The sequence below is a fragment of the Trichechus manatus genome, unplaced genomic scaffold (genome assembly GCF_000243295.1).
Source record: "Trichechus manatus latirostris isolate Lorelei unplaced genomic scaffold, TriManLat1.0 scaffold00043, whole genome shotgun sequence".
Taxonomy (NCBI): domain Eukaryota; kingdom Metazoa; phylum Chordata; class Mammalia; order Sirenia; family Trichechidae; genus Trichechus; species Trichechus manatus.
This window is the reverse complement of record NW_004443979.1, coordinates 1613917-1640120: the sequence shown is the minus strand read 5'-3', so window position 1 is coordinate 1640120 and position 26204 is coordinate 1613917. Positions and strand designations below refer to the sequence as shown.

Genomic DNA, 26204 nt, shown 5'->3' with positions numbered 1-26204 from the left:
ACTGCCGTCGAGTCGATTCTGACTCATAGCGACCTTATAGGACAGAGTAGAACTGCCCCATAGGGTTTCCAAGGAGCAGCTGGTGGATTCCAACTGCCCACCTTTTGGTTAGTACCCGAGCTCTTAACCACTGCACCACCAAGACTCTGACCTAACATTAGTAATGGTAATTTCTGGGTGTTGGTATTAGCTTTTTCCTTTGAACTACAGTATTTGTATTTAAGCTAAGTGATTTTTCTAAAATAAAAAAAAAAAGGAGGGAGGTGATGACCACCATAAGAGTAATATCCCTTTCAAATAAATATAAAATGATCTTTGAGGTAAGCAAACACAAGAATTCCTCTGGAAAATTAATGGTTCATTCATTTGGCGTGGGATAAATCTAAGTTGGAATTAGCTCTTCCCCTTTGGGAGAGTCACAGGTGTAGTACTTCACTCCTCTTAAATCGATTCCCTACTCTACAAAATTTCACAGGATTTTAGTAAGAATTACATGAGGAAATGCCTGTAACATGTTTACCAGAGGTTTAAGAACTTAGAGTTGAATAAATAATTACAGTAATATTGTTTGTTCATTAATCCAAGCAACATTTAAGAAGCCCTCACTACTAGGGATGCATAAAGGTTAATAACGCTATGTCTTTACCCTATCCTGAAAAGAGAATAGACGGCAACATACCCAGCAACACTTCAGAAACCTCTTTGCAAGGAATTAAGGTCGTCGAATCTATGCTGCACAACCAGAGACCAAACATTGAGAGCAAGCGTTTGTTTGCGCATGCGCAAATTTGCCTCCCAGCTCCCGCCCCTTGTTCTGCTCCGCAGCAAAGACACCGACTAGTGCGCTTGCGTTGTGACCTAGACTAGGCGCCTGCGCTGCGTGGCACTGGCTGGACTGGAAGTCATGGCGTGGGTACCGGTGGAGTCTGCTGTGGAAGAGCTTATGCCCCGTCTCTTGCCAGTGGAGCCCTGCGACTTGACGGAATGTTTTGATCCCTCCGTACCCCCTAGGACGCCTCAGGAGTACCTGAGGCGCGTCCAGTGAGTGATTTGGCCCTGTGCGGGTGGGTTGGTCGTCCGCCCTGCCCCTGGGCCCAGTGCACGGTTCCCCCCTCGGCTCCTGTGTGTTAAAGCCAGGCTCGAGTTTCTTCCTCTCCCCTTCCCACGGGAGCTCGGGTCTGATCAAGCTTCCTGGATTACATCTTGTGTACTCTTGAATTTCCTTGTTTTCAATTCAGATAATTTCAGAAATGTTTAGTACTTCAGTTGCAGTTCTGAAATTTTTTGCTTTTGATTTCATAATGAACTCTAGAAATGGATCGCTTGTTTTAATACACATGAACAAAGCACAATAGTAATTAAGTTTCTTTCATTTATTATTCATTTATAGACTCGAAGCAGCCCAATGTCCAGATGTTGTGGTAGCTCAAATTGACCCAAAGAAGTTGAAAAGGAGGCAAACTGTGAATGTTTCTGTGAGTTTTATTAACCGTTTGGAGATCTTTTTTTCCCCCACAAATTACAAGTCCAAGGCTTTTTCTATAGTATCCGACAGTATCAGTTATGGTGTATGTAAGATTTGACTACTCCCTACGGAAGTTAGACATTTGCTTGTACTTTTTAACGGAAGGACAATTGGCATTTACTGCTTTCAGAGAGACTTGCAGTAACCCTGACATTTGTGGAGACTTGGCTGTCTTACCTTAGGAACGTGATCCAGTGCTGAAGGAGTGTTTAAGTGAGTTACTTATTCTACACTATTATTTTATTGTGGTGAAATATGTATATAACAGAAGTTTGCCACTTAACATACTTAAGTATACAGTTTAGTGACATTACAGTCACAATTTTGTACACTTTATTTTTAAGGAAACTTTTGCCAGTTGAATCTTCATAATTATTACTAGACTGGTGTATACACTCATCCAGTGTAGTTTACCCATTCTGTAGCTGTGTAATTGCATATTCTAGTTTGACTGAGTTTAGTTTCTTAAGAATACTAAACCACTTGCCTTGGAGTTGATTCCAATGCCTGGTGACAGACACCATGTGTTTTTAATGGCTGTGATCTTTCAGAAGCAGATCGCCAAGCCTTTCTTCTGAGGCACCTATTGGTGGATTGAAATCGCCAGCCTTTCACACTTAACTGCGCACCACCCAGAGACTCCCTTCTTAAGAATAAAACCCATTGCCATCGAGTCAATTTTGACTCATAACGACCCTGTAGGACAGAGTAGAACTGCCCCATATGGTTTCCAAGGCTATAATATTTACAAAAGCATACTGCCACATTTTCTCCTGCTTCTTTAAGAATAGAGACCCACATATCTTAAACTTTTTCCAGCTACTTTCACAATGTAGTCATTTTCATTTATTTATGCAACACATTTTTTGTTAAGCACCTAGGTTGTGCCAGACACTGGGAATATAACAGAGGAGAAGATAGAAAAGGCCCTCACTCTTACAGAGTATACATTCTCCTGAGGAAAACAGAATAAACAAATAAGTATACATTGTGACTATTGCTGTGAAGAAAATAAACATAATGACCAATAAATAACAAGGAAAACTGCTTTAGATAGACTAGTCACTGACAGTCTCTGAGGAGGTGATATTGGATGTAAGGTCAAAGGAGAGCAACAGTTTTTGTTTTCTTTCGTTTTTAATCTTATTTCTGTTTTTAAAGATTTTAATGCATTTTATTTATAAGAGCAATTTTAGGTTTACAGAAAAATTGTGCAGAAAGTCCAACATTCTCATATACCTCCTGTTCCCCCTGCACAGTTTCTTCTGTTACTAACATATTGCATTAGTGTGGTACATTTATTACAATTGATGAGCATATATTGATAACACTATTATTAACTAAAGTTCATATCTTTTATTAGGGTTCATTCTTTGTCATGTATAGTTCTGTGGGTTTTTTCCAAATGCCTAATGCCACGTATCCACCATTACAATACGCAGAATAGTTTCACTGCCCTTACGATGCCCAGTGCTTCACCTGTTCATCCCTTTCCACCTCTCCCTGAGCCCCAGCCAGATTAAACCCTTTCCTCAGCTTTATTTCTGTTCTGAGACCGTAGTTGGAAAAATAAGATTCATGATTCTGAAATATGAGTATAAGAATATTTATGAATCAGTTAGTAAATTATTACCGTAATCCTTAAACATAGTACAGTTTGGAGCACTGTTTTTATAGTTTTGCCTTTTCCGCAATGTCATATAGTTGGAATCATACAGCATGTAGCTTTTTCCACTTAGCAGTATGCATTTAAGTTTCCTCCATGTCTTTTTATAGCATGATAGATCATTTCTTTTTATCACTGAATAATACTCCATTGTATGAATGTACCACAGTTTATCTCTTCACTTGTTGAGGAACATCTTGGTTGCTTATTATTTTTGGCAATTATGAATAAAGCTGCTGTAAATATTCCTGTGCAGTTTTTTGTGTGGACATAAATTTTGGTTCATTTGGGTAAATACCTGAGAGCACAATTGCTTGATCATATACTAAGCCTATGTTTAGCTTTGTAAGAAACTGCCGGACTGTCCTCCAAAATGGCTATACCATTTTGCATTCCTACTAGCAATGAGTGACAGTTCTTGTTGCTCCACATCCTCACCAGCATTGGTGTTGTCAGTGTTTTAGATTTTAGCCATTCTAATAGGTATGTATCTCATTATTGTTGAGAGCAGCTGTTCTTACATTTTGACAATAAATTCTTTTCCCTTTTATGTTCTAAGTAATTTGTTTATGTGATATTTATAATCAGGAATTTTAATTCAGATACTGTAATGTTTCTTAACGTTCGTTTTCAGAAGTCTTTAATTGATGGAAGATGATGTTTTATGTAATTAATTTTTTAAAAAGTGACCGCACAAGTTTTATTTCAATATGTGATCAATTGTGGATTATGTACTGTGTTAGAAAACAGCAGTAGGCCCTTTAAAGTCAAGTGTCTCAAGTTATTTGAGTATATTTTGCCCATTCTAATATTCTTTATTTGGGGTATACCCTCTTTTTTTTGTTTCAGAGTATTTTGTTGTTATAGAAAGATGGGACTAGATTATATCTTCAAGGCTCATGTCATTTAGATTTCTTATACTCAGTTATGGAGACCTCCTAGGTTAAAGGGCTTGGGACCATAGTCTTATGGGATAACTCAGTCTGTTGGTATAACATGGTTCATAAAGATCATGTTCTACATCCTAGTTTGGTGAGTAGCGTCTGGGGTCTTAAAAGGCTCGTGAGTGATCATCCAAGATACAACAGTTGGTCTCTTTCTATCTGGAGCAAAAGAGAATGAAGGAAACGGAAGACTCAAAGAAGAAACTAGTCCACAGGATTAATAGCCCACATGAAGCATAGCCTCTTCTAGCCTGAGATCAGAAGAACTAGATGCTGCCTGGCTACACTACCAACTGTTCTGAATAGGGATACAATAGAAGGTCCCAGATAAAATGGGGGAAAAATGTAGAACAAAACTCAAATTCCTAAAAAAGACCAGATTAAAGGAGCCCCAGAAACTATCGCCCTAAGATACCCTTAACTTGAAATTGAAGCCACTCCCGTAGGTCTCCTTTCAGCCAAATAATAGATTGGCTTATAAAAAAATCACCTGTGAGGGTATGTGCTTCCATAAACGATGAACTGCACAAGACCAAATGGTCAAAATTTACCCAAAAGCAAGGATGAGAAGGCAAGGAGGTACAGGGAAGCTAGATAAATGGAAACAGAGCAAATGGAATGGAAATAATAAGAATGCTGATACATTGCAAAAATTGTAACCAATGTTACAGAACAATTTGTATAAAAATTGTTAAACGGGAACCTAGTTTGCTTTGTAAGCCATCACCTAAAACACAATAAAGTATTCCAAAAAAAAAAAAGAATAACCAAGCAGTCTGAAAAAAAAACAAGACCATCATAGTAGAAGTGGAATTCTTATACTTCAACTATAAACTATTCTAGATTGTTCTTATCGAAGTGACTAGTAAAGATCTTTTCTTAATGATTTCTGTTTGACATATAAAGTGAAATGCCTACTTTTTTGCATCTGCAGTATGTATTTTTCTTGTATAGTCTTAATTCTATTCTTTTACTTTAGATCTGCTTTTACTTTGTAGAGGCATGAGATCCTAGTTGTAATACTAAACCTTGGTTATAACATTTCTGATCTCTAGCTCTCAGGATGCCAACCTGCTCCTGAAGGATATTCCCCAACACTTCAGTGGCAACAGCAACAAGTAGCACAGTTTTCAGCTATTCGACAGGTAACTGTAATCATTTAATCAAATTAAACCCTTTCCTCAGCTTTATTTCTGTTCTGAGACTGTAGTTGGAAAAATAAGATTCATGATTTTGAAATATGAGTATAAGAATATTTATGAATCAGTAAATTATTACCATAATCCTTAAACATAATACAGTTTGGAGCATATTTTCCAAGTAGTAGGATTGTTAGATTATTGTACAGACACCAATTTCAGTTATTTATTCTTTAAAGATCACTGTCTGACTTTTTTTCTCTAGAGTGTGAACAAGCATAGAAGTCACTGGAAGTCACAACAGTTGGATAGTAATGTGATCATGGTACGTGAGTTTTCTCAGTTTAAGTTATACAATGTACAGTTGGCCTTCCCTATCCGCGGTTTCAACCAACCACAGATGGAAAATATTCGAGTAGGGGGAGGAGCTCAAGGGCGTGGGGGCAACGCAGAGGGTAGAACAAGACAAGACAGGGTTTGGTCTAAGGAACGGTATGTGGCTGTGAAGAAAGAAGCCCCCGGGGGACTAGAGGCAGTCCCACCCTGACACAGTTTGGACAAGTGAGAACACTAGGAATGGGGTCACGAACTTATGCTCTGGTGCTTCTTGGCCTGACCAGTGCGCTGGCAGAGCATGTTTGTGGCAGAGGTCTCTTGTCTGGAAGAAAAGAATAAAGTTGGCAGGCCCAGGACCTAGTACACTCTGTACCGTGTATGTGCGGTTGTCCAAAATCACCCAGAAACTCCTACCTGAAGAACCCCTGGCTTGGAGGGTAGCCTGCGGCAGGAGGGCCCAAATGCAGCTATCCTTAAAAGTGCCAACTTTGATCCAGTGCCTCACGCGTCTGCCCTAATCTGGCCCAACCATCACTGTTCCACTTCAAAGTGAAACACTGCTCATTCCTGTGCTATGTTAAAAAAAAAAAAAAAAAAAAAAACCTATGCCATTTTATATAAGGGGACTTGTGCGTTTGCGGATTTTGGTATTCACGGTGGTCTTGGAACCAATCCCCCATGGATCCCAAGGGATGACTATATACCTGTTTGAAATAGTCCATATTTACTTCCAGTCTTTAGAGATTCACTCACTTGGTCCATATTATTTTCTTCTTTTTTTTTTCCATATACCATTAATAGTAATAATTGTATTATAGGCAGTCCCCAGTTATGAACGAGTTCTGTTCCTAAGTCTGTCTTTAAGTCAGATTTGTATGTAAGTCACAACAGTTAATCACATGTTTGTCTTAGTATATAGCGTACCTTTCTATGCATAAAAAACACTAAAGAAGCACTTCCAGATATGCTAAAACATCTTTAACATAATAATATAGTAATAATAATAACGTCTTGATACATGTTGCAAAGTAGCGCCTGCTTGTTGTTATAAACCATTGTATGTACTTCAGATTTTTAATATAATAGATTTTACATGATTGGCTGGTAACTATATGTTGTACGTAAGTTGGATGTTCGTAACTTGGGGACTGCCTGTATATTAAAAAACCAAATCACCCTGGAAGACATGGCTCCCAGACTGTCTGTTAGCCCAAAACTAAAACCATTCTTGAAGCCAATTCGTCAGACAAAGATTAGACGGGACTGTGAGACATAAAATGATACTTGTGAAGAGAATGCTTCTTATTCTTAGCTCAAGTAGGTACATGAGACTAAATGGGCAGCTCCTGTCTGGAGGTGAGATGAGAAGGCAAAAAGGGACAGGAGCTGGTTGAATGGACACAGGAAATCTGGGGTAGGAAGGAGGAGTGTGCTGTCACATTATAGGTAGAGCAGCTAGGGTCACATAACAATGCGTGTATAAATTTTTGTGTGAGAAACTAACTTGACCTGTAAACTTTCATGTAAAGCATAATTTAAAAACACACACACACACACATACACCCAAAAGAAAGTTCAGACTTCCTGGACCAGTTGAGACTAAAGGACTTCCTGAGACTATCACCCTGAGATGCTCCATAAACCTTGAACCAAAACTACCCTCTCAGGTCACCTTTTAGCTGAAGAACAGATTGGCTCATAAAATAAAGAATATTACCATTGAGGACTGTACACCTTTAAAAAATCATCTATATGAGACCAAATGGTCAACAATTACTCAAAAGTAAAGATGAAAGGGTAAGGGGACAGGGAAACAAGATTGCTGGAAATGAAACATCCAGAATGTTACATATGAGAATGTTAAGACATTGTGAAAAATGTAACCAATGTCACTGAACAATTTGTGTAGTAATTGTTAACTGGGAACCTAATTTGCTGTGTAAACTTTCACCTTAAACACAATAAAATATTATTTAAAAAAAAAAAAAAGCCAGTTGCCATTGAGTCGATTCTGACTCATGATGACCCCATGTGTGTCAGAATAGAACTGTGCTCCATACGGTTTTTAATGACTGATTTTTCAGAAGTAGATCACCAGATCTTTCAAGGTGCCTCTGGATAGACTTGAACCTCCAGCCTTTCGATTAGCAGCCAAGTGCTTTAATGATTTGCTCTACCCAGGACCTCCTTTATTTTAGTAGCCTGAAAAGTATAAAATCAACAGTGTAAGTTGTTGTGTTTATGACAATTTGAATCCATAGCATCTTGGGAGACTTTAGAGTAGATAATTGTTAGGCTTCTACAAGTTTTTAAGGGTTCTTCTAGACATTTTTTTAGGAAATAAATACATTTTTACTAGCATCTTAGTCATCTAGTGCTGCTATAACAGAAATATCACAAGTGGATGGCTTTAACAAGCACAAGTTTATTCTCTCACAGTCTAGTAGGCTAGAAGTCTGAATTCAGGGCATCACTTCCAAGGGAAGGCATTCTCTTTCTGTCGGCTCTGAAGGAAGATGCCTGTCATCAATCTTCCCCGGCCTAGGAGCTTCTCAGTGCAGGGACCCCAGGTCCAAAGGACGCGCTCTGCTCCCAGTGCTGCATTTGTGGTATGAGGTCACCCCCTGTCTGCGCGCTTCTCTCCTCTATATCTCAAAAGAGATTGACTTAAAACACAATCTAATCTTCTAGATTGAGTTTACATAACTCCCAGGATCCCGTCTCATCAACATCATAGAGATAGGATGTACAACACATATAGAAATCACATCAGATGACAAAATTGTGGACAGTCACACAATACTGGGAATCATGACCTAGCCAAGTTGACAGATATTTTGGGGGGACAGAATTCAATCCATGGCAAGTAGTATTTATTTACAAAGAGATTGAATAAGGGCTTATTGAACTTTTTTTATGAGGGAATGGTTCCATGAAGCAAACCTATAGGCTTGCAGAGTATCTTCTCTGCTTCGTGGTATCAGTGGCATCTTAGTGAAGCCTCGAAAGTGCATAATGGGAAAGAGCATTTTCTAGATGTAATTTAAAGCTGTTTAGTAGATACGTTTTATCTAGTCTACTGAATAAAAAACCAGAAAGGGTGGATACATTGTTCTAGGACAAGAGTTTTTACCCTTTTAGGGTGTCTCATATTCCCCCTGAGAATCTGTTGAAAGCTGTTTATCCACAGGGAAAAAAATGCACCTGTACTCAAAATTTTACACACAGTTTCAGGGGGTTCGTAGATTTCAGAAGCCTCCTCTAGGCAGTGCTTCTTAACATCTTTTACATGGGGACACATTGCAATAAATGGAAGAGGCTGCTTGCACAGTCTTCCTGAGCTACACTAGCTGTCACTGAAAGCTGGAAGATTCAATATTTGGCAGTTGAAAGTTCTGCTCTAGGAAGGTATAAAGGAAATATTCCAGGGGAAAAAAACAGACTTTTTTCTTGTTACTATTTCATAAACATTATAGTGGAATAACTATTTGCATAGCATTTACATTGTATTAGGTATTATAAGTAATCTAGAGATGATTTAAAGTATACATGAGGATGTCCATAGGTTATATGCAAATACTATGTCGTATTAGGGACTTAAGCAACCGTGGATTTTGGTATCTGGGGGGGTCCTGGAAACAATCCTCCACTGACACCGAGGGACAACTGTTCTTAGCTAGTACGAGTTATAGCTGGGATTCAAGAGTTATAGTTTTTCTGACTCTAAAACCTGTGTTCCTTTCACTATGTAGTAGGACCTTCCTAATAAGGGCATGTGGGCATGTGGGCAGGCAGGTGGTTTTTTTTTTTTTTTCCTTATTTGGTATAAGGACTTCTGGGTACATGCCTACTCATTTAAAAAGAAGCCACATCAATAATGTAACTTGTACAGCCCACAAATATATATATATATATAATTTTTTGAAAAAATGAAAGCAATCTAACATAATTGATGAATTAATTACAGTCTATCAAAACAATAGAATGCTATGTAGCAATTAAAACTTCATCCTGACAAATGTAAAACAGTATGTGAATATTAATGCGTGAAAAATTTTTAAAAGCACGTTCTGATGGCAACTCTTTAAATATAAACATTGATTTTCTCATTTATTTATTGTGCTTTAAGCAAAAGTTTACAGGTCAAGTTAGTTTCTCATACAAAAATTTATACACACATTGTTACGTGACCCTAGTTGCTCTCCCTGTAATGTGACAACACACTCCTCTTTTCCACCCTGGATTTCCCATGTCCATTCAACCAGCTCCTGTCCCTTTTTGCCTTCTCATCTCTCCTCTGGGCAGGAGCTGCCCATTTAGTCTCATGTATCTACTTGAGCTAAGAAGCATTCTCTTCATGAGTATCATTTTATGTCTTATAGTCCAGTCTAATCTATGTCTGAAGAGTTGGCTTTGGGGAAGATTTCAGTTCTGGGCTAACAGAGAGTCCAGAGGCCATGTCTTTGAGGGTCCCTCCAGTCTCAGACCATTAAGTCTGGTCTTTTTACTAGAATTTTAGTTCTGCACCCTACTTTTCTCCTGCTCTGTCAGCGACTTTCTATTGTATCCCTGTCAGAGTGGCCATTGGTGGTAGCTGGGCACCTTTTGTTTTTTCTGTTTTCGGGTTGTTGAGTTTTTTGTTTTTTTTTGCCCTTTTGTCTCTTGGGCTAATACTTTCCTTGTGTCTTTGGTGTTCTTCATTCTCCTTTGCTTCAGGTGGGTTGGGACCAATTGATGCATCTTAATGGCTGCTCACTAGCTTTTAAGACCCCAGATGCCACTCACCAAAGTGGGATACAGAACATTTTCTTTTTTAATTAATTAATTTATTTATTTTATTCTTTTTTTTTTTTTTTTTAACATACATTGTTATGAGACCCCAACAGCTCACCCCATTCTGCGACAGCACATTCCCCCCCTCCGCTGCTGATTCCCCATGAACATTCAACCAGCTCCTAACTCTCTGCCTTCCCATCTCACCTCTGGACAGAAGCCGCCCCTTTGGTCTTTTGTATCTACTTGTCTAAGAGGCATATTCTTCACAAGTATCACTTTATGTCCCACAGTCCAGTCCAATCCCTGTCTAAAGAGTTGGCCTCGGAAATTGTTTTAGTTCTGGGGTGATGGAGAAACCAGGGGCCATGCTTTCCAGGGCACCTCCAGTCTTAGTCAGACCATTAAGTCTGGTCTTCTTACTAGAATTTGAGTTCTGCATCCCATCGTTCTACTGCTCCATCAGGGACCCTCTGTTGTGTTCCCTGTCAGGACATTCATTGGTGGTAGCCGGGCACCATCTAGTTCTTCCGGTCTCAGGCTGATGAAGTCTCTGGTTTATGTGGCCCATTCTGTCTCTTGGGCCAGTACTTTCCTTGTGTCTTTGGTGTTCTTCGTTCTCCTTTACTCCAAGTGGTTGGGACCAATTGATGCATCTTAGATGGCTGCTTGTGAGCTTTTAAGACCCCAGACGCCACTCACCAAAGTAGGATGCAGAACATTTTCTTAATAAGCTTTGTTATGCCAGTTGACCTAGATGTCCCCTGAAAGCATGGTCCCCAGACCCCCACCCCTGCTACTCTGTCCCTCGAAGTGTTTGCTTGTATTGAGGAAACTTCTTAGCTTTGCTTTACTCCAGTTGTGCTGACTTCCCCTGTATTGTGTGTTGTCCTTCCCTTCCCCTAAGATAATTCTTATCTACTATTTAGTTAGTGAATACTCATCTCCTTCCCTCCCCACCTTCGTAACTATCAAAGAATGGTTTTTTCTGTGTTTAAATCATTTCTTAAGTTCTTATAATAGTGATCTCATACAATTTGTCTCTTTCCGACTGACTAATTTCACTCAGCAGAGTGCCTTCTATATTCCTCCATGTTATGAGATGTTTTGCAAATTCATCATTGTTCTTTATCGTTGCATAGTATTCCACTGTGTGAATGTACCATGATTGGTTTATCCATTCATCCATTGATGGGCACCTAGGTTGTTTCCATCTTTTTGCTATTGTGAACAGTGCTGCAGTGAACATGGGTGTGTGTATATCTGTTCATGTGACGGCTCTTATTTCTCTAGGATATATTCCAAGGAATGGAATTGCTGGATTGTATGGTACTTCTAGCTTTTTAAGGAAGCATCAAATCGATTTCCAAAGTGGTTGTACCATTTTACATTCTCACCTGCAGTTATTTATTAATCACCTACTCTATTCAATGCCAGAGCCCTGGTGGTGCAGTAGTTAAGAGCTCAGCTGCTAACCAAAAGGTCAGCAGGTCGAATCCACCAGCTGCTCCTTGGAAACCCTTTGGGGCAGTTCTGCCCTGTCGTGTAAGGTTGCTATGAGTCAGAATTGACTCGATGGCAACAGGTTTGGGTTTTGTATATTCAATAATCAGGGTATTCAGTGCTGAATGAAACAGAAACAGTTTCTGCCCTAATGGAGTAATGAGGAAAGGTGGATACATTGTCCCCGTATAATAGTTTTTAACCTTTTAAGGGTCTCATATTCCTCCTATTTATGCTCGGAAGAAGAAAATGCACCTATGCAGAGTAATGTACAAGGTTATGAGTACAAATACTAATTGTTTTGTTAAGGTAGTTATATTGAGCTGAATGCTTCTCCCTACCAGTGCTCCTTTTTCCGTTTGGCATTGTAGAATAAATCTATTCCTTCTTTCACCAGACAGCCCTTCAGGCATGTGAAGTATATAATCATGTCTCCTTTTGTGGGATTAAACATCCTTGTTGTAAGCATTCTTATTGTATGTTTTTTCCATACTGATTTCCATTTTTATCACCCTCTTTTGGACACTCCCTGGTTTGTCAGCATCCATAAAAGTGTGATCCAAACCAAACACATACTACATATGGTGTGACCTCACAGGCAATATATCTGTGTGTTGAAGTGGTGGGACTATGGGGATTCTAATATCTTTTCTTACTGTTCAGTATAAAAATAAATACAATGAAATAAATTCTTTTTTTTCCCCAGCCAAAATCTGAGGATGAAGACGGCTGGAAAAAATTTTGTCTGGGTGAAAGGTTATGTTCTGAAGGGATTGTTGGACCAGCTACAAATGAAAGTCCAGGAATTGATTATGTACAGGTAGATGATATGTGAATAAACAAAACAAAAAGGGTTCTAATTTTGGTGCATCACTTAGTATAAGGGGTCAGCAAACTATGGCCTAGGCAAAATCCAGCCCATGGTCTGTTTCTGTACAGCCCACAAGCTAAGAATGGTTTTCACACTTTCAAAGGATTGCAAAAAAAAAAAGAAAAAAAACACATATACAAAGAATATGTGACTGTTACAGTGTGAGGCCCACAAAGCCTAAAATATTTACTGTCTGGCCCTTTACAGAAAATGTTTGCCAACCTCTGACTTAGTTCATTGGCACTTTAACTTATAAAATGGCAGTCCGGTTTCTGAAACAATTTACTCTGACTTATTTTAGATTGACTTCATATCTTTCATGTTTTAGCTGTGTAATTTTGCAAGTTAGATAGGATTTGGTTTTTCAAAATGATTAGGCATGGATCAAACAATGACCTAGGAATGACAAAGGAAAACATGAAACAGTTTCAAAATGGTGCTAAAAAATGCTTGGTGGTTACTTATTCTGGAAAAGAAATGTTGAAAATGTATTTAAATTTCATATGGCTTCATTGTAATCATGTATTATGTGGTCCACTCCTTGTCCTTCAGGATTCACCTGCCTTGAGTCTGCAGATATTCCTATGGAACTTATTACATATATCTATATTACTACTTACTCCCTATATTATGTTTTGTTCTATTCCACAAATATTTATTGTTTGCTGTAGGTGCCAAGGAGCCCAGGTGGCGTATTGGTTAACAGCTCACCAAGCATTTTTTAGCACCTCTCTAAGTCAGAGGTTGGCAAACATTTTCTGTAAAGGACCAGACAGTAAATATCTTAGGCTTTGTGGGCCTCACACTGTCCCAGTCACATATTCTTTGTATGTTTTTTTTTTTTACAACCCTTTGTCGACTTGACGGTAACGGGTTTTGGTTTTATAGTGTGCCACGTTGTGTTTTTTCCATTTAAAACTAATTTATCTAAAAAATATAAAGAGCTCCAAAAATCACTAAAAAGACCAAGAACCCTATAGAAAAACAGGCCGAGGATATAAATAGACATTTCACAGAAAGGAAATACCAGTGGTTCTTATATGAGAGATGCCCAACATCACTTGTAATAGAAATGTAACTGTAACGACACTGAGCTGCTATTTTTAGGTAATATTGGCAAAGAAAGTTTGAAATACTATGTTGACGAGGGCTGAGAAAACAGGCAGTCTCACACATGGTCATAGGAGTATGCCAAACAAAAAAAAAATCGAACCTATTGCTGTCAAGTGATTCCAACTCATAGCGACCCTATAGGACAGAGGAGAACTGCCCCATAGAGTTTCCAAGGAGCAGCTGGTGGATTAGAACTGCTGACCTTTTGGTTAGCAGCTGAACGCTTAACCACTGCGCCACCAGGGCTCCATCATAGGAGTATAAATAGATTCAAATCTCTAAGGGGGCTAAGCTGGCACTCTTTCTTATATAACCTTTTGTCCTCTTGAAGAATATTGTTAATGTATGCTACAATTCAAAAATGTTTCTAATCTGACAAAGAATAAAAATTTATTTATTTAGCTTATTTTCACAGTATGTACAAGTAAAACACACCACATGAGAGAACCATTTAAGGACACAACAGTTTAATGCATATGCTCTTAAGTTTCTCACAGCTCAGTGGTGTTTTTATAATCAGGACTCCCAGCATCAAACTCCAAAGAATACTTTTTTTTTTTTTCCTTAAATCTAATCAGATTGAGTTTTTAAAAAAACAGTCTAATTCAGGTATCCTTAATTCCAGAAAATAATTAGCTTTAGCTAAAGATTTTGAAATGATGTATACCATATATTAATGTCACAGTATCACTGTTAGTTATAATTTTACTGAACATATTTAATAGGAAGTTAACTTTACAGGTAGTATCATTTTTTTTTTAATTTTGTATTTTAACATTTTAGTTACTAAAATTGTTCTTTATTTTAAAATTTACATATTCAAATTTCATGTAATTATTTTCTTGGGCATTACCAACATGATAGTTTCTGGAATGTTATAATGGGCGATAAAGGTGTTTTCTTTTATCCATTCTTTGTTTTTAAACAGTGTGGCAAGAAATTCACTAGTTTAAAAAAAAATAAAGCCCTGCTTATAATATCATTTAATAAATTTCAGTATTTTTTTTTTTTTTTTCCAGATTGGCTTTCCTCCCTTGCTTAGTATTGTTAGCCGAATGAATCAGGTAAAATCCATCTGATGATAAGGATACATACATTCTTTGTTTGCAATGTGTGTATGTGTTCTAAGTGAAAGTATTTGAATACACTTACTGAATACTTACAGTATGCAAGCGCCTGTGCTAAATCCTTTAATGGTTCTTACTTAATCCTCACTAGGACTCTATATGGGGAGTTACTGTTATCCATTTTTTATAGATGCAGAAACAAAATTGGAGGTTAAATAACTTGCAGGTGATTTTTCAGCAAATAAATGGGAGCACAGAGTTTCAAGCTCATGACCACCTAACTCCAGAGCTTACGATCTTTATCACAGTGCTAAACTATTCAATTTTATACATTTCAATGATAAGTTTTTTTTTTTTTAATTGTAGTTTAGATGAAGGTTTACAGAAGAAACTAGCTTCTCATTAAGCAGTTAGTACAGATATTGTTGTATGACATTGGTTAACAACCCCACGACATGTCAACACTCTCCCTTCTCGACCTTGGGTTCCCTATTACCAGCTGTCCTGTCCCCTCCTCCCTTCTAGTCCTTGCCCCTGGGCTTCAATGATAGGTTTTAGATTCTGAGGTTTGAATTAGATAATGAAGGTTAGATTGCCATTTCTAGTTCTAGATGGCCTACACAGTGCATTAAGAATGAAATACATAATTTCTTGGATCAAAAGGAATGAAATTTGAACTTCGATTCTTCAGTCTTTTAGGAATGGGGATTCTTTGTAATACATTTTCAGAGCAAATGAAAAATTTGTTTTGCCTTTATGTAGCTTTGGGTACCCCTGGAAGAGTTTTTTGTTAGTTTTTTTTTTTTTTTCTTTAACTTTAGATGAAGTTTACAGAACTAGCTTCTCATTGAACAGTTACTACATTGTTTTGTGACCCTTGTTGGCAACCCTCCGACATGTCACCACTCTCCCCTTCTTGACCTTGGGTTCCCTGTTACCAGCTTTCCTGTTGTCTCCTCCTTTCTCGTCCTTGCCTCTGGGCTGGTGTGGCCTCTTTAGTCTCGTTTTGTTTTATGGGCCTGTCTAATCTTTGACTGAAGGGTAAACCTCAGGAGTGACGTCATTACTGGGCTAAAAGGATGTCCCGGGGCCATACTCTCGGAGTTTCTCCAGTCTTTGTCAGACCAGTAAGTCTGGTCTTTTTTTTGTGTGTGTGAGTTAGAATCTTGTTCTACATTTTTCTCGAGCTCTGTCCAGGACCCTCTGTTGTGTTCCCTATCAGAGCCGTCGATGGTGGTAGCCAGGCACCATCTAGTTGTGCTGAACTCAGTCTGGTGGAGGCCATGGTAGTTGTGGTCCATTAGTCCTTTGGACTAATCTTTCCCTTGTGTCTTTAGTTTTTTTCATTCTCCCTTGCTCCAGACGGGGTGAGACCAGTGGAGTATCTTAGATGGCCGCTCACAAGCTTTTAAGACCACAGACACTACTCACCAAAGTAGAATGTAGAACATTTACTTTATAAACTATCTTGTGCCAATTAAGCTAGATGTTCGCCAAGACCATGGTCTGTCCCCACAGCCCTCAGCCCAGTAATTCAGTCTCAGGGAGTTTGGATGTGTCTGGAGCTTCCATGACCTTGCCTTGTACAAGTTGTGCTGGCTTCCCCAGTATTGTGTACCGTCCTTGGAAGAGAAATTTTTTTTTTCTTTTTCAAAAATGTCACATTCTTATTGTTAGCTACCATGGAGTCAGCCTCCAAATTATGGCGACCCCATGCAGTTCGGAACTAAATAGTACCCGGTCCTGGGCCATCCCTATTACCAGTTGGGGATCAGACTGTTGAGATCCACAGGTTTTTATTGACTGATTTTCAGAAGCAGATCACCAGGCCTTTCTTCCTAGTCCATCTTAGTCCGGAAGCTATGCTGAAACCTGTTCAGCATCATAACAGCACAAGCCTTTACTGATAGGTAGATGATGGCTGTGCATGAGGTGCACTGGCTGGGAATGGAACCCAGGTCTCCCATATGGAAGGCATGAATTCTACCACTGAACCACCAGTGCCGTTTTAGGAGGTCATACTCTGTTGGAAATCATAAACTGGCTGACGGTTTCACTTACTGGTCATTTGCATGAAGATACTGTAACAGTCGTATTAAACTCAGTGTGATTTTTATAAGTGTCCAACTGTATTTGAATAAGAGTCCCTGGGTGGGGCGGTTAAGCACTCAACTACTAACCAAAAGGTTGGTGCTTCGAACCCACCCAGGGGTGCCTTGGAAGAAATGCCTGGCAGTTTGCGTCCGAAAGGTCACAGACTTGAAAAAGCTATGGAATCCAGTTCTACTTTGCAAGCTATGGAATCCAGTTCTACTCTGCACACATGGGGTTGCGATGAGTTGGAATTGACCAATGGCAACTGGTTTGTTTTTCATATTTGAGTAAGCCAGAGAGTATTTTTAAAAGTTTGGTAAATTCTATCTCTGCAACTTTAAAACACATCTCTGTAGCTAATTTTCTCTTTAGATTTGTACTTTGATTCAATTTGAATTGGGAAATTGAAGGTATTTATGCAAAGACTTTTTCTTAAGAAAACAGAATTTTTCAAGTAAGTTGTTTATTCTTACAAACTAAATCCTCATATTTAAACTAAGGCATTTGTTGATCTTTGAGAGTGTATAAGACTATCTAAAAAGCTTCTCATTGGGTCAGCCATCAAATCGTATCACTAACCAGAGTCTCAGTTTTCTCTGGATGTCTGCAGAATGAGGCCCTTTTAAACATCAGATTGCTTTCACAACCAAACTTAATGAAGCTTATGTTGAACTTGTTGGTATTTTATTACTAATACAATTCTCCTTTCTCTCTTTTTTTTTAGGCAACAGTAACTAGTGTCTTGGAATACTTGAGTAATTGGTTTGGAGAAAGAGACTTTACACCAGAATTGGTAGTATTGCATCTTTTTATTTTCATAATGCAGGCAAAATTATATATACTTATATGTAAGATGTTTCTTTATGTGCATATATAAGTATATATATGTATGTATATATGTATTCATAACTATGCTTGTTTGCAGTGAAGTAAGGAGCTTACATCAGTATAAATCAATGTCCTACCTCCTTCATTGAGGAAGTCTTGCTTTGGGGGAAAAGATGTCAACTGAACTAAAGAGTTGATTTATATCCTGATACGTGTTCTTTATCTTAGCTCAGTTCAGCAACAAGCAGGTCATAAACTTGCAACCAGTCTGCAAACCCCACTTTGAGCAGTGGCTTAAAGCAAATTTGAAATGCATTTTCAAGAATGGCCTTGAAATCCAGTCCAAATAAGGACTTGACAGCACCTAACAACAACATGTCAGCCATTGCTCTAAAGATTGTATATAATAACTCATTGTATCCTCCAACAACCAATGAATGTTATTATCTCCATTTTACAGATAAGGAAACTGAAATACTGAGAGGTTAAGTAACTTGCTGAAGGTCACACAGCTAGTAACTGAGACTCAAGCCCAGACATTCTGGCTCTAGTATGTGTATTCTTAAACAGCTATGCTACACTGCTGTTCTATTTTAGTACTTTATATTTACAGCTTATTTCTCATCCTCAAAATTGGGTAAATTTGATGGGGATTATATAAATGAATTATCCCCTGATTAATTCTCCCCTAATTTGATGTTAAGAAATTTTATCATCTTTTGAGTGATGTTTTATTTTTAGAAACAAAAAATTTGAGGATATTTGCAAAAAAGTGTTTCTGAGACCGTGAAGCTCCCTGTCAGGACTCCTGAATACCGTGCATTGATTTAACATTTATCGAACACTTTCTATGTATTATCCACAGTGCTCATGAAACAAAGATACAATCTTTTCCCTCCAGAAGCTTGTAGTTTCCTGGGAGACACAGATAAACCAGCACTGCAGTACAGTGCATAGGTTTCCCAGCTGACTGTTCAGCCAAGTGGCTTATATAAGTTTCTTCCATAAGTGTATCCGTTTATCTCTAGATTTTTATTTTAGACTTTCCTATTTTCATTCTTTGGAATCTCTGTTATATAGTATGTACTTTTTCTGGAGGAAACATGTTTTAAATCAGTTTCTGATTCCATCAGTGGTTATACATGTCTCTTACATAGTTGTAATCAATGCATGTATTCTATTTAGCTCACTTTTCATATATATGTATTTCCATTTGATAACGTAATTCACATAATTTCCATTGTCTTAATGTATCTTGGTTTACTTTGATTCTTTCATTATTGACCATTTGGACTCTTTTCCTATATTTTGCTATTGTGACTAAATTATTCCCATTTATTCTTCTTTCTTTTTTTATTAGTATTAAATTCTCAGAATATTCCTAGATTTAAAAAAGTTAAACACAGAACTACCATATGACTCAGGAGTTCCACTCTTAGGTGGCTTAGTGTATTCACAAATTAGGTATACCCAAGACAGGTAGATGTGTATAGACACTTGTGCACCAGTGTTCACTGCAGCATTATTCACAATAGCCAAAAGGTAGAAATATTTCTAGATTAAAATGATTGGATCAGGGCTTTATAAACATTTATTACATTTTGCCAGATTGCTGTCCAGAAGAAATGAACCAGTTTATAATGCCAGCAGCAATGGATACTTAAATTTATTTCTCTTCTCTATAACCCACTGTAAGTGGAACCATATGAAATTGTTGTTTTGTAGGTTAATGTTTATCAGCAATTCCATGTGGTTCAATCTAACATTATTTTATGATTTGTGATGATTTTTCAAATCTATTGTAGTACTTCAAAGTAAATGTAGTTTGTATTTTTTTCAATACTAATGAAACAGTATTTTCCCCATTCATTGGTATGTTAGCTACACCTTCCATTGATAACTTTGTTTATATTCTAAGGCTATTTGTTCATTGGAATCTAGATATTGAAGTTAAAATTTTATATCAGTTCTTTGTGTCTGATTGTGACATCCTGAGTGTTCAACGATAGGATGTTGGTTAAGTAAATCATGGTGTATCACAATGGAGCATTGTATCATTTAAAAATCATGTTTATGCATTCATTCCACAAATATTTTTAATTAACTTCTGTCATGTTCCAGGTCTAGGCTAAGGTCCTGGGGATATAATAACTATCGTTATACTCTCACAGAGTTTAGGAGGAAAAAAGAATAAAAGTATGATAAGTGTTTGTTTAAGTGCAGTGTTGAAAATATTTAATAAAATTCCCTTTTAATCCCATTTAACATGAGAAAATGTTCATTATGTGTACTGTATGTAAAAAAGATGGCCACAGAATGGTATTACAGTGATGAAACGATTGAGAAAAATTGTACATATGCATAGAAAAAAATGAACATATTAAAATGTTTGCAGAAATTTTATCTGGGAAGTAGAATTACAGCTTTGTTTTTTCTTTGTACTTTTTGTATTCACAGTTTTTCTGCATAGAGTATATATTACTTTTATAATTAAAAAGAAAAATCTATTTAAAAAAACAGGAGGGTAGATAAATTTATTCTGCCATAGACCTTCAAAACATTATTTCATCTTTAGTCCCTTTGTAGGGACACAGAGGATAAAGTTATGATTTGTCTCTAGTGGACAAAGTAAAAACATAACGTAATTTTTGCAAGGATTTATAAACATCTTAATGTAGTTTTTAGTATGAATTAGGAGTTCAGTTGTAGTAAGCATCTCTGAAACAAATTGAGTATTAGGGAATATTTGGAAGTATCCAATGTGCTGTATAGTTACAAGATAGAAGAGATAGCATCTGGCTGTACAGATTACCCTTTGTTATCTATGTCCAAACAAAATATAGTTAAATATTCTATGAATTCATTCATAGCAGATAACCAGGAACAACATTAAACATTCTTAAAAAATAAGTTAAGCTTATGGTTCAGTATTTGCCTACTTAACTACTTTTTAAAAAATTCTATTTAGGGAAGATGGCTTTATGCTTTGTTGGCTTGTCTTGAAAAACCCTTATTACCTGAGGCTCATTCACTGATTCGGCAGCTTGCAAGAAGGTGCTCTGAAGTGAGGCTCTTAGTGGTAAGTTGCAACTTTCTGTTTCAAATTGAAAGCACCCAGTGATTTATATGTGGTAAAAAGGATTCCAGTGAAATAGGAAAACACGTGAAACATTTTATTAGTTTGGATTAGATATGGCCACATAACAGAAAAACCCAAAATAACAGTAGCTTAAATAAATAAAAAGATGGAAATGTTTTCCTCAGATAGAGGAAATCTGAAAGTAGGTAGATCTAAGATGGCAGTGACCGAGGCCTTTGAGTTCTGCTACTCGTGGTTTCAAACTCACCTCAGGATACAAGATGGCTCTGCCGGAGCTTCAGCCATTGTATCTCATTATAAGTATCTGGAAAGAAGAGAAGAAGGCCATACCCTTTAAACAGGCTTCCCAGATGCTTCACAAGCACATCTGCCTCTATAGCTCATTGGCCAGAATTTAGTCACATGGTCATAAAGGGTATGGGAAATGTTTACTTTTAGCTAAGTGGCATTATGCCTAGCTAAAAAATGAACTTATGTCGTAAATAGTAAAGGAAGACAAGAAGCTAGTCAACTAGTGGTCACTGGCACAATGATTGTTTTGAAACTCTCAGACCCTTCCTCTAATATAATCTCTGCAGCATTACAATATAAATGAATCTATTGCCAGATTAAGCCCAATTCTGACTTTTTTCTTTCCCTCATTGCTATTCCCTCCCCAAAATGTATAGTTGTTGTCCACTGACTACTCCAAAATGTTTCCATTAAATCTCCATGATATGGCCCCAGCCAGCTTTCGTATGGCCTATATTCCAAGCAGAATATACTTGCTTTTCCCTAAATATTCCCCATGCTTTGTTCCTGGACTTTATTCCCTCTGCAGAAGTATCTTTTTACTCTCTTCCAATCTGCATCTAAATACCATTTACTTTTCACAGTCTGGCTCATATTCTATCACTTGCTATGATTCTTCACCTAATGCTAACTAGAAATAGTCTCCTTCCTCTGTTTTCCCAGTATACTTTGTATCCTTTACATGGCATTTAACACATTTTCCCTTTCATTAAAGCTAATATGTAGATATTTTATCTTCTGTGCTCTTAGCAGATAATATGTTTTACTCAGCTTTGTTCCCTATAGTGCTTAACCAAAAACCAAACCAGTTGCCATCAAGTCAATTCTGATTCATAGCGACCCTATAGGACAGAGTATAACTGCCTCATAGCGTTTCCAAGGGGCGCCTGGTGGATTTGAGCTTCCAGCCTTTTAGTTAGCAGCTGTAGCTCTTAACCACTATGCCACCAGGTTTAAATTGAATGCACTAACAACATACAAGTGCATCCCGAGTTTGCGTGAATATATGACTATCTAACATTGGAGCCCTGGTGGCTCAGTAGTTAAGAGCTCGGGCTGATAACCAAAAGGTCGGTAGTTTGAATCCACCACTAGCTCCTTGGAAACCCCATGGGGCAATTCTGCCCTGTCCTGTAGGGTCGCTATGAGTTGGAATTGACTTGACGGCAACGAGTTTTGTTTTGGTTTTATCTAACATTACTCAATAGGTAATTGTGACTGTGTCTTGAAATGTATCAAAATAAACTTCATACTCTGTAAAACTACCTTCCATGTGTCCTAGGCCTGTCATTTTGGCAAATATTTAAAGTGAACTTTCTAAAACTTAGAGTTCAGAACCTATCTGCATTAAAATTGAAAACTCTGTTCTGGAATATTTTCTGGTATGTATACCTTATGGCTGGAAGCCAGAATTTAGCTTCTTCTCAATTTTAAGTCTCTTAAAGTATCTTTTATGTAATTTTTTTCATTATTGTTCAAGTAGAACATTCGATTGTTCCTCTAATAGGAACCAGGAAAAATCTCTCCAAAGTTTTTCCCCCTTAGAGCCCTCAACTGTTACTCCCTTTGTCTGTTAAGAATCTTTAAAGGAAGATCTTAGACGTTTCTCAAGAGGTCATTAACTCCATAATTCTTTTTTCTTTGAGGGTTCCTATTTCCATGTGGTTACTGTCATCTAATAAAATTTTCATGCTTTGCATCTTAAAAGGAATTGTTTTTCAAAAATACTAGGGAGGAGAAAACTACATTTTATGTTTTTTTTTTTTTTTCTTTTTTTAGGACAGCAAAGATGATGAGAGAGTCCCTGCTTTGAATTTATTAATCTGCTTGGTTAGCAGGTATAGTTAAGTCATTCTTGGTTTCTTGCTTTATACTAGCGTTATCAATGGTGGTAGGTACTATTGTTTCCATCTTACAGTTGAGGAAAATGATGTTTAAGAAAACAATTTTGTAAGTATCACAATTTATTTAATCAATCCCCTATTGTTTCCCATTTACCTCTGCAAATAATGCTGCAGTAAAGATCCTTACACATACAGCTCTGTTTATTTCTAAGGGTAAATTCCTAGAAATAAGTCAAAAGGTATGTACTTTTAAAACTGCGATTTGTAACTGACAGTTTGCCTTCCAGAAAGTTATTTCTGGACTTGATCAGTGTTTTTATTCTGTACCTTTCTATAGCTTTGATATATTTAAATATTGGGGAGGTGGGTAATCCTAGTCCTCTCCCCCCTTCTCCAACACAGTACACTATTTCAGAATACACATCTAGTTTATTATTATTTATACTTATTCAACATCTAGTTTCTTCATCTACAATAATGATGCTGCTGCTGCTGCTTAACATTTACACTTTGTGCCAAACACTTTTCTTAGTGCTTTATAATAGGAACTTATTTAATCCTAAAGTAGGTATTATCAGGTTACAGATGAGGAAACCATGGTACAGAGAGGTTAAGTAACTCCTACAATCACAAAGCTAGCAAAGGCAGAGTAATACCTACCCTCATCTGTTGGTGGTAGTAGTGCTACAATTATTCTCTTTTTTGATAGGTATTTTGACCAACGTGATTTAGCAGACGAGCCATCTTGATGTAGCTGATCTCTCAGAGATAGAAGATACTGGTAAAGGCAGCCTTAGTCTGAGAAAGTGCAATGCCAATTCAAGTGCAGATTGTATCACATCTTCAACACTATGTGAAGGGTCCTTAACCTCTGCAGCTCAAGTTGATATTCAGAAGATGGTTTTTACTGTTTTGAATGTGTGAAACATCTATGGAAAATCTCACCCAGTTTGTGATTACCAGTTTGAACAGTTCTTTACCATCACATGCTTTTAAAACAAATTGAGTGCCATTTATTGCTGAAGCAGCTTGTGTAGAAACTGTATCATGAAATTTTACAGTAGGTCTTTGGTGCTTTCATTATTTATATACATACATATAAAATTTTATTGAAAATTTGTTTGGGTTACTTAAAATTTTCTTGACTCTTGACAAAAAAGACAGTTAATTGATAAATATCCTGAGTATTAAAAAGAAAATAGGTTAAATGGCAAATGTGTTCATAGTCTAAAATCAACAAAACTAGTTAAGCTTTTTTCCTTTAAACATAATATTTTTATTTTTAAATTCTTTATTGCACAGTTTTTTTTTCTGGTTTTTTTTCTTTCATTGTACTTTAGATGAAGGTTTACAGAAGAAACTAGCTTCTCATTTAACAGTTAGTACACATATTGTTGTATGACATTGGTTAACAACCCCATGACATGTCAACACTCTCCCTTCTCGACCTTGGGTTCCCTGTTACCACTTTCCTGTCCCCTCCTACTTTCTAGTCCTTGCCCCTGGGCTGGTGTGCCCCTTTAGTCTCATTTTGTTTTATGGGCCTATCCAATCTTTGGCTAAAAGCTGAACTTTAGGAGTGACTTCATTACTGAACTAAACGGCTGTCTGGGAGCAAAATTTTTTCTTAACAAATCATTTTCAATATTAGTACCATTATAGATCAACTGTTTGGATTTTTCTAGTTGTTGAATCTTTTGTTCCTATTTCTTATAATTTATTTTTGTATCAGATAAGAATGTTTTCTGATTTAAGTAACAGGATCCAAATAGCAATGGTTACTCAAATAAGAATTTATTTTTCTCAGATAACAAGCAGCTTAGAGGAGCTTGACACTGGCATTGGTTTAGTGACTCAGTGATGTCAAGTTCTCTGAGATTCTTTTAGCCTTTCCCTCTTATTAACAAGATGGCTGCTGCAGTTCAAGGCATTCTGTCTATATTCAAGATAGGAAAAGAAGTAAAGGAGGCAGAGCCTTCTACCATCAGACCTTTTCCTCGTAAAACAAAACCTTTCCCCAGAATCCACAGCTGGCTTATGTTCATCCATTAGCCACAAGTTTATAACATGATCAACTCTAGCTCCAAGAAAGGTGGGGAAATGAAGTTGTAAGCCTTTCCAACCTCTCGAATGTGAGGTGAAAAAGAAAAGGTTATTGTAAATAACCCCGGATCAGACAGCCAGTTGTTTTGCTACAACATATAATTGGAGCCGATGTAATTTTATATTTGAAACTACACCTTCATAAAGCTTGTTATTAAATGGTAGCCTAATAGTCCAAGTTGTTTTGTACCATACTTACTTAACATTCCATCATTGTTGGGTATCTAATTTGTTTTCAGTATTAATCGCATATAGAAAATGCTGCCATGAATATCCTCAGGTATAATTAACTTTCTTCTTTTTCAGACTTTGGTCAGAAGTTCCCAAGAGTAGGATTACAAATTATAAGAGTCTGTCAGTTCAGATTGAGTTTAAAACTTGACTAAACTGAGGTTAATTAGATTATGTTTCTCATATAATAAATATGATGTAAGTAGTTTAGTGCTGGTGCAGCAGCTCCACAATGTCTTAAATATCTCAGGCTGTATCCAGATTTCTCTTTCATCATCCTTAGTGTGTAGCTTTCATCTTCCTGGTCATGATATGGTTGCTTTATCTCTTGCTTCACATCTCTACATTATAGGGGGAAAAAAAAGGTACCATTCCTTGTTGCCTATATCAGGGGAGCAAAGCTTTACAAGAAACCCTCAACTCACAGCTCATTTGCCAGAGCTATGACCATGGCCAGCCCTAATTATAATTATAAGGAAAGCTGAAAAATATAATCTTTTAGCTGGGCACAATGCTACTCCTGATTAAAATTAGGGTTCTCTTAGAAAAGAAGGGGAGGGTGGATATTGGATAGGCAGCCAGCAGTGTCTACCACAAAGGGTTTAAATTACCAATCCACATCACAACTAGCTGTGTTATAGCCTCACATTTTCTGCTGATAAGTGATGTTCACATATTTGCTGGGGAGGGGGATGATTTAAAAAAGGTAATACGTCAGTTATTGTTTAAATTTACATTTTTCCATTATTAGTGGCTGAGTATATACAGGTGTGTGT

At 37.3% G+C, this 26204-nt stretch overlaps 1 protein-coding gene across 6 annotated transcripts; it reads left to right on the top strand.

Annotated features, from left to right (window-relative positions):
• The first annotated feature begins 774 nt into the window (after window positions 1-774).
• Window positions 775-24443, top strand: GEMIN2 (gem nuclear organelle associated protein 2). 6 transcript variants are annotated; one of them, XM_004376491.2, is made up of 10 exons: window positions 787-1041; window positions 1391-1475; window positions 5191-5280; window positions 5540-5599; window positions 12593-12706; window positions 14890-14934; window positions 17756-17824; window positions 20828-20938; window positions 23030-23088; window positions 23804-24443. In XM_004376491.2, exons 1-10 carry the CDS (start codon window positions 905-907, stop codon window positions 23841-23843), a joined length of 810 nt encoding a protein of 269 aa, XP_004376548.1. In that variant the 5' UTR covers window positions 787-904; the 3' UTR covers window positions 23844-24443. The 6 variants fall into 6 exon arrangements, 4 of the variants coding, with proteins under 4 accessions (XP_023587221.1, XP_023587222.1, XP_004376549.1 ...); XM_023731453.1 differs by lacking the exon at window positions 12593-12706 and having other exon boundaries at window positions 775-1041; XM_004376492.2 differs by lacking the exon at window positions 14890-14934 and having other exon boundaries at window positions 779-1041.
• The last annotated feature ends 1761 nt before the right edge of the window (window positions 24444-26204 follow it).

Excerpts from the sequence above, each read along its gene's own strand:
- GEMIN2 (XM_004376491.2), top strand. The coding sequence starts at position 905 with ATGGCGTGGGTACCGGTGGAGTCTGCTGTGGAAGAGCTTATGCCCCGT. Across the intron at positions 1,042-1,390 it reads GAGTACCTGAGGCGCGTCCA|ACTCGAAGCAGCCCAATGTC; the intron begins GTGAGTGATTTG and ends ATTCATTTATAG. Across the intron at positions 20,939-23,029 it reads CTGAAGTGAGGCTCTTAGTG|GACAGCAAAGATGATGAGAG; the intron begins GTAAGTTGCAAC and ends TTCTTTTTTTAG.